Source organism: Acipenser ruthenus, chromosome 13 (genome assembly GCF_902713425.1).
Source record: "Acipenser ruthenus chromosome 13, fAciRut3.2 maternal haplotype, whole genome shotgun sequence".
Classification (NCBI taxonomy): Eukaryota; Metazoa; Chordata; class Actinopteri; order Acipenseriformes; family Acipenseridae; genus Acipenser; species Acipenser ruthenus.
The window spans coordinates 2,956,650-2,965,458 of NC_081201.1; the positions used below are offsets into that span (position 1 = coordinate 2,956,650).

Here is an 8,809-nt window from a genome sequence, read left to right on the forward strand (position 1 = left end):
ACCTTAAAATGTCAAGGACGTCTAAGAATCAGCCTGCAAAACCTGAGAAAAAATGGGCATGGATTGTGAAATGTTTTATTCTTCAGTAAATGAAAAGATCAGATTTCTATGCTCTAGAAACAAAAAACAAAAGGAAAATGTGCAGATCCTGAGAGGAACTGACTAGGCGGTACAAATCGGAACCAAGGAGCATCACCTCCTCTCCAGTGAGTTTAGAAAATAGCACAGCCTCTTCCAGGAAGGAACTGCTGTCTCCGTTCAAAAAGAGAACCACTAGGATATCATCGGCTGTGACCTCAATTGCCAGCATTGAAAACGATCCTGACCTGGACAATATAGTCTTGAAGTTTTCAGTTTGACTAGCGAGGGGAAATTAATTAATGCAGTCAACTTCCTTCTTGAGACCTGCCCACTCTCTACCAGTCCCTTTCAGTTTTAACTATTCTGAAGTCCTATTAGGAGCAGTTTACTCCTTGTCCCAGATGGCTGGTAGCTTCTCTTCCAAATACAATAAGCCGGACTTGGATATCAATGTGCTTTGTTCTAGGTAACTGTGCTACAAATCGCATGCAAACTTGTTTTAATGGAATTTGCAAAAGATATGCATCATATCCTGGTAGTTGGAGCATAGTTCTTTTGTTTCATATGCTTATTATACACTGGTATAGTATGTCAATATAAAAAGCCTTATCTCAACAGACCTTAATAATAATAATAAAAATATATATATATATATATATATATATATATATATATATATATATATATATATATATGTTTCTTGGTATTGTAAATTAGTTTGTTTATATGCATTGAATTTAAGTTGGTTAAATCTGACCAGGCTGGAAGTTAGAATGACCTCCTTGCCATATAAAACACAAACTTACATTTGCATTAGCATGGCTTTCTTTTCAATAAATTATATTTTTTTAACACCGATAAATTCCCAGGACATTTTTTTTATAGACAATGAAAACCGAAAACAAAAACACATTTTTTTTTTTTTTTACTGCAACAACTGACCTGGCTGTTCTAAATAAACAGAAGGCGGGGCTGATGAATCAGGGGCGACTCTGGCCTGTAAATCCCTGTGTTATTTGCACACAGCTGCTTCCCACTCGGAGCGTGGGCGGACTCATGATGTGTGGACATATCACTGCAGACAGGAACTTTACAAGCGAGCCATGGTCAAACAGGATTTCTGAGACGATACTTCAAAGGGGTTGAGTGGCTTTGACACTGTTCAGTGGCATGCCATTGAAAACCAAGGTCTGAGCGATGGGATCGTCAGGGAGGGGTGTGTGGGAGGAGACAGCGAGCTGTAAGAAGTAGTTCTTTCCATGGCAGTCCCTGTGGTGCGGGCAAATCAAGCCTTGACACTGATTAATTTACATGTAAATAATGCAGAATTTCCTGCTAGTCTCTCTTACCAGAATATTCCAGTCTAAAAAGTACACAGAACATTGCCCTCGAGTCAAAGACCTTGGCACAATTACCACCAGTAGCATTCACCGAAATTCAGCAGCCAGTTATATAATTAAAATAAGACTCTTTATTCTGCATTTCACTTCATTCATTCATTCATTCATTCATTCATTCATTCATTCAAATCTAACCTGTATACTTTAAATGTTCATTTTAGGTTCTAACACAAAAAGCATAAATCCTAACAGTTTTTGTGTGTGTGTGTGTGTGTTCGCTGGTTTTTAGTTATCTGAAAAGCTAAACTAAGAGGCTGCTTTATGTCCCATATAAAGCCATCTTAAATGCAAATTTGTACGCAGTAATGTGCCTTTTGAAGCAGATGCCAGAAATTTGAGGTAAGGCTCTAAAATAGGTGCCTTGTGCAGAGCCAGGACTTGTAATTGATGCCTTTTTGAGATGGCACTAGAAATCTGCACTGTCCAAAGAGAGCTTGTGCTGTCTGTTATTGTCTCCGTGCGAATAACATACGAGACAGCTCAAGTATACCACCATCATCATGTAATTACTCGGGGATAACATATATTTAGGGTTCTCGCCAGCCAAAAATAAATTAGTGGTTGAAATTTTAAAAATATATATATGTTTGTGTACAGCAGTTATTGCTGCAAAGAAGGATACAAAAACACAAACTGTTAAATGAAATGCTTCAGTACAGTATACGGTTTCTAGACTGAACTATTTTGATTCGGTTTTTAAAGATGCGATTGTTTCTTGGATTCTGTTCTGTGTGGTTTTGTTTTATAGTTTTAGCTTCCCTGTCTCTTAATGATACATGATGACATTCATTTTGTTACACATACCCTACTATAATTTGATTGCTCATTAGTTCTACTATTGGAGTCAAGTTTTAGTCTTTTTCTCTGGAGAACACTTGCATTGGCCCGTAATTTCTCAAACTACTAAAGAAGCAATGCAGTTTTAATAAAAAAAAATTTTAAATTGTCAGAATTACATTTATTTAATACATTTTTTTGTGCCATACAGGGTGAATCCGTGAAGTATTTCTTGGATAACTTGGACCGGATTGGGCAGCTGGTGAGTCTGAATAACCTTTATTTCATAATGGATACTGCTCTGAATTAACCATTTTGTTTCCTGTGTCTTTTATCGAGGTGCTAAGTAGACATATATTATCTTGCATCAAAGAGAGGTCACGCGATCAAGTTAAAAAATAAAAATTAACTATTCGAACTGGGATCAAGAAAAGGTATCTGCCATTCGAGGATTTATTTTATTTTTTGTAATGCCCCGGTCTGTTTACCGTCTAAAGCTCTGGGAATGGGACGCTTGTGCTGTTTTTGTTCTAGTCGAGTACTTACCATCTGGATAGGTTCCAGTCTGCCCAGAGCTCCTTTTAAGGAGTCAGTCTGGGACTGGTGCAGCGCTTTCCAGAGATGGGACCCATCACCCCAATACTACTTCACTGATGGGCAAGCCCCTGTGCCATTCGGTTACTTTAAATCCCTTCTTTTTATTTTAAAAAGACATTTTGGCACCCTGATTTATAAAATCTATAGGGACTGGCAGTGTATGTGGAGGAGGAGGGGAGGGGATTAATGGCTGGGCAGCATATGGCAGCAGCTTTCCTGTTTGTTGCAATCTTTTTTTTAATAATAATAATAATAATAATAATAATTATTCAGTTACTAGAAGTATAGCTTTTTTGTACTACTTTGGATTTCCAATTTCCCTTTTAATTAGCTAATTTAATGATTTACTTTATCTCCCCCACCCCTTAATTATGGTCAGTCTCCTTATACTTTTTAAATATATTAGTGTTTTAGTGCACATCAAAATTACTGATTGCATGCAATTAAGGGTTTCTCTTGCGCAATGTGCTGTACGCCAAAAACAATTGAACTGATGCCCTCGAATGGCGTTTACTGGAAAAAAAAACCTTAAATATAAAAACATGAATTAAGAGGTCTGACACCATTTAATTCTGAATTCTAATTCTGAACCATAAGCCTTTAACATAGGACTTTGCTTATTCAGCTATAAATTATAACCTTCTAAACCACAATCTTTCACTTTCACAAAAAAAAATAACAGTTGCCTTTCTGTGTTAAGTGTTTTGAATGTCACCCTTTTATAAAATGCATGTACAATAAATGCCAATAAACACTTTTGGGGACCAAAACCCTTCAGTCCCTAATTAAAGTCTTATGTGTGTGTGCGTGTGAAATTATAATTTTTTATCTTATTTTTAGAATTATCTCCCGAGCAGACAAGATATTCTGCTGGCCAGGAAAGCCACGAAGGGGATAGTCGAGCATGACTTCATCATCAAGAAGATCCCCTTCAAGATGGTGGACGTAGGCGGCCAGCGCTCGCAAAGGCAGAAGTGGTTCCAGTGCTTCGATGGGATCACCTCCATCCTCTTCATGGTGTCCTCCAGTGAATACGACCAGCTGCTCATGGAGGACCGGCGCACCAACAGGCTTGTGGAGTCCATGAACATCTTCGAGACCATCGTCAACAACAAGCTCTTTTCCAACGTCTCCATCATCCTCTTCCTCAACAAGATGGACCTCTTGGTGGAGAAGGTCAAGAGCGTGAGCATCAGGAAGCACTTTGCTGATTTCCAGGGCGACCCCCACCAGCTGGAGGACGTGCAGAGCTACCTGGTTCAGTGCTTCAACAGGAAGAGGAGGAACCGAAGCAAGCCCCTCTTCCACCACTTCACCACGGCCATAGACACGGAGAATATCCGCTTCGTCTTCCATGCTGTCAAAGACACCATCCTGCAGGAAAACCTCAAGGACATCATGCTACAGTGATTGCAAGCACCACTACACATTGTCGTCATTTTTTTTTTTTGTATTTATAAGGTTGCTTTTCTATGTGGCTTAAAAAAAAAAAAAAAAAAAAAAATTGACCTTTTTCTTTCAATTTTCAGGATTGTGCATTTAAAAAAAAAAAAATATATATATATATATATATATATATATATATATATATATATATATATATATATATATATATATATAGATTGTACACCTTCTGTTTCTGGAAAAACATCATTAGCATGTATAAGAAATTTTAGCAACGAATGCACTGAGCTGAGCTGTACTGTACCTGCAGACACAAGCTCCACAGCAGCCAATGGGGGGGGGGGGGGAATCCACCTGGGGGGGGGGGGGGGAATCCACCTGGGGGGGAATCCACCTGCGGGTGACGGACTGTCCTGTCTTGACCAGCAGGAATGTATTGATATAACTTAATAGAACAGTGGTGCCTACAGTTGTGTATCAACAAAGAATGAAACTTGGGTTACATCCAAAGGGTGATTTTTAAACAATGCATCATAGGTACTTTGACCGATTTACAGGACATTAGGACAGACTTTACAACTATCACTCCTGATGTTCTGGACAACGTCCTAGCTAATCCTAGCTAAAAAAACAATGGCTGACTTCCTTTGGAACATGTTCTGTAATTATGTTGTCTTTCGTCACATGGTGCATTGCTTATAAATTACTCTGTATAAGGAGTCATATGGAAGTAAAAATCAGGGGTTAGATCTCGGTGATGGGACTGCACTATTAATATTTTCTATGTATTTCTAAAATGGGTTTAATTACCTGATGGGGAAGCAATTTGTGATTGTGACAGGGTTACGGTGATAGCTCAAAAAAAATATGTGCCACGTGGTGTTTTTCTAACCATCCCTTTCCAAAGAAAGTTGTCTGAGGAGTGGATGACATAGAAAAGTGTATTTGCACTACTGTTAATCATTCACTATCAACCATGTTTAAAAGTAGAAAGTTATGCTGTACAGTGACCAAAAGGAACACAAGTAATGCTGTGTGATTTGCCAGTGTTCAAGGAAACATCCAGTTAGTTTGCTTGGAGCACAGAAGGCTTTTTTAACATCATATTCCTAAATAACATTTTAGACTACAAAATGGAAATGAAAAAAGTAATAACTGTTCTTTTTTATTTTATGAAATGCCTATTCAGTATCACTCTGATTTTAAAAGTCCAGCCACATGCACTTGTAGACCAAACAAAAAGACTTCAAACTGAAACTGTGTGAGCATCATAATAATGTAGTGCAAATAGTTAGAATGACAGTAAAAGATAAAGCAGGGCACTACCGACTTCTAATTTCTTTTAGCCACACGCCTTGTTCTGAATACTTAACTGAAATTCAGTTCAGTATAGTCTAGTCTATAATCTGATAGGATGACTATTCTGACAAAAGAACTTTGAACTTAGTAATGAAAGTATTTAGTAAGAGATTAAGTGGCTCTGTAACTTTTTTTTGTGGTGTTTTCTTTTCAATCGGTAATGTAAAAATTGTACATATTAAAGTCTTTTAGATTATTATTATTATAAACGTACTTTGATTTGTAAGGTTTAACTGAAGCCCTGTTTTTTTGCAGTTCACAGTTAAATTTATTGGTAAGCTGGGCATCTTTTGTTTTCTATACAAAAGATTCCAGATGGGTAAGAGATGTTGGTGCTGTTGCCTCTTTCACAACACAGTTGCGCAGGAACTATAGAACGGCACATTTTTTAGTGACGGTTGACAAGGAACAGAAGTTATGAGTTGGGTTTAGTCTCTATGACACATCATGTTGTTGTTGTAAGAGTTCTCTTAGTCACTGACTTTGGTTCTTATATCTAGTGAGTTTGCTTTTCTTCCAGTCACATGTTTTAAATCAAGACTTTTTAGGTCATCATTGATGTTATTGGCCAACTTTCTGATAGTCAGCTGTGACTAAGTGCTGTCTTAATCCTAACCCTAAATTAACTGTTTGAGATCCATCCAGAGCTGTGCATTGTGAGAGTGAATGCTTCCCAGCATGCACCCTTTATTTCCAGAGCGCATTTCAACTCGCACAATCCACTGCCCCCAGTTTGTGATCAGAAAGGTAAGTGTGAATCATTTCACACATGCAAGCTGAACTTTTAAATGCGGCATTCGCCTGTAATCGTGTTACGGACCGAGCATTTAGCAGATTTTTAATTGCAGCTTGCTTCAGAAGTCGCTGTTGGAATATTTCTTCAGCAAATCATAAACGCTTTAGGTTAAATCACTGTGTCATGGGCGGGGTGTTAACTGGTATGCCCTCAATAGAGTATGTGTAAGCATTAGAAGTCATCTTTCTTTACTGTATATACTCCATGCCTCATAAATATGGAGAAACTGCCTATTAATTTCACTGAACAACATGAAAGAAAGAACAAACATGTTGTAAAGGATATTGTAAATATGAATATGTAAAGTATTTTTTTTCAGTGTGTCTTCCTTTTGTCTTCACTGTCTCTTTTGGCAGTATCCTCGTAATAATGGAAGTTCCAAAGATGGCACTGGTCTCTGGTGTTTGAGCATATCTGGCAAGTTCAGGGCTCGTTTGTCTTCAATGTCTACATGTTTTTGGGGAATGGTGTACTTTTTGCTTTGGAGAGGCCTGCTTTTTGGCCACATCTCATTTTGTTTTCTAAAAGCAAGAGGAAAACTCATTCGGCATTTTAAACACACTGGGATATTTCACTTTAGAAATTGAATGGGGAAATTGTGGTTTATTTATTTATTTTTTTATTTTTTTATAAACCTAGCACTGAGGGGAAATACATCATGAAAGCCCCTTGCACACTGAACCTAGTTTTGCCACTGCCTCTCCGGTGCCTGAAGATGGTGTTTCTTGTATGTCACTAAAAAGGCGCTCTTACAAAAACGGAAATGTGGATGCAGTTACAGCCTTTAGTCTATTTTTCAGCAGATGGTGTTTTGAAATCTACCACTTTTTTTTTTTTTTTTTGAGCAGCGTAAATACAGCCTGCAATCGGTGAGGTTGCCGAAAGATCACCTTAAAATACTGGCTGTCAAAACCGCTCCAGATCAGTCGAGTTTCTGTTGTATGCACTGTGGCATAGAGGTCAGGTTGTGGACTCTGTTCTCTGTGTTTGTATTTAAGCACTCGGCAACACGTATATGTTCAGAATTCAGTGTCACAGTATAGTGGCAGGTCAAGACGCTGGTATGTGTGAGCATGTGGGTCAACCCCTTCCTTCAATAAACCGCTGAAGCGTTACTAATGACAGCAAAGAGGCAAGCGTCAGGGTCACAGGCTTTTCTTGCAACTAAGCTGTGTCTCCCATCCCCACCAAGTGCTGTTACCACACTGCTTTCTGTCAGGGCGTACATGTGCAAGCAATATATTAAGCTCCCCACGCACATATTCCTAACATCCCAGGGGAGGTCTCTCCCCCTCAAAAAAGAAATGCCAAACACTGAACTGTGTGAGAGTGCCTGCTCACTCAGCCTGCTCACTATGCAAATTGTCAATACAACAGAAGACCGGTGCCAACTAATGGTAAATGTTTGTTTAGTTTTGTAGTGAGAGACAGTTGTGGTCCAATTTTATTTTTATTTATTTTATCCCCTCCTCCACATCAAAAAGAAAGGAAGCCTGGGGGTTCATAACTTCTCATCTGTTTGTGGTTCCTTTAATGCTGAGAAAATCAAATTCAGGTAAATAAGCAAAAAACTATATTTTTTAACCAGAAATCTGAGAGTACTTGGATGCAAGTGATCTGTATCTACCCATACACAGCCAAATGTGTTTATGAATCTCGATGCTGGGGAGTAGTTTTTATGTCCAGTACTGTACAATGTTATACAGCTTTAATCAAGCTGTCTTGATTTATGTGAAAACCAGTAATGACTTGTGTAGGTTGAGAGGAACCTTTTTAATTCTTAGTTTTGAAATGCTCTGGTATTTTAATTAGACTTTCTAAATTTGTGTTTTCGAGACTCTGGAAATGTGAAATGCTTGGTTAGGCCTTGTAATAAAAAGGTTAAACTTGCACCTCACCTTTTAGTTAAATTCAAATTCAACAGCAAGGTTTAGTTGAGGCACCGTGAGTCTGATCATTTAAAAAGTAAATGAATAATTCATAAATTGAAAACTGATTTGATTCATGAAAGCTGGAGAGTGAACAGAGATTTCCATCATTTGAACTTCTAGCCCTGTTTTATGTATTTCCAATATCTCCTGTGTTGTGATGCCTACCTACATAACTAACATTGCACTGTGTCCTTGTTTCCCTGTAGCATAGCGATTCTAAGAAAAAACTAATAAAAACGGATTCTTGACTGTGTAAAAAGGTTTAAAACTCTCAATCAATTGTATTCGTTGTTTTGTATATATGAATTGTATAATTGTATAAATACATTAAATGTACTTTATGTTGAATGAAGGTATCTTTTGAGGGTTTGTTTTTACTACTTCTTCAAACCAGTATTTTGGCAGTGTGTAACTTCGTGTTTCAGAGTATCTATTTAGTAAAGAATGTTACAGGCCATGGAGGG

The 8,809-nt window shown here is 37.9% G+C and overlaps 1 protein-coding gene across 1 annotated transcript in view; it reads left to right on the forward strand.

The window, feature by feature from the left end:
* Positions 1-4,315, forward strand: part of LOC117418024 (guanine nucleotide-binding protein subunit alpha-12-like) — a 28,735-nt gene extending 24,420 nt beyond the window's left edge. The window contains exons 3-4 of the mRNA XM_034030541.3: positions 2,470-2,520; positions 3,696-4,315. Coding sequence (XP_033886432.1) covers positions 2,470-2,520; positions 3,696-4,265 — 621 coding nt within the window. The 3' untranslated portion in view covers positions 4,266-4,315. The remainder of the gene's footprint in view (positions 1-2,469; positions 2,521-3,695) is intronic.
* The last annotated feature ends 4,494 nt before the right edge of the window (positions 4,316-8,809 follow it).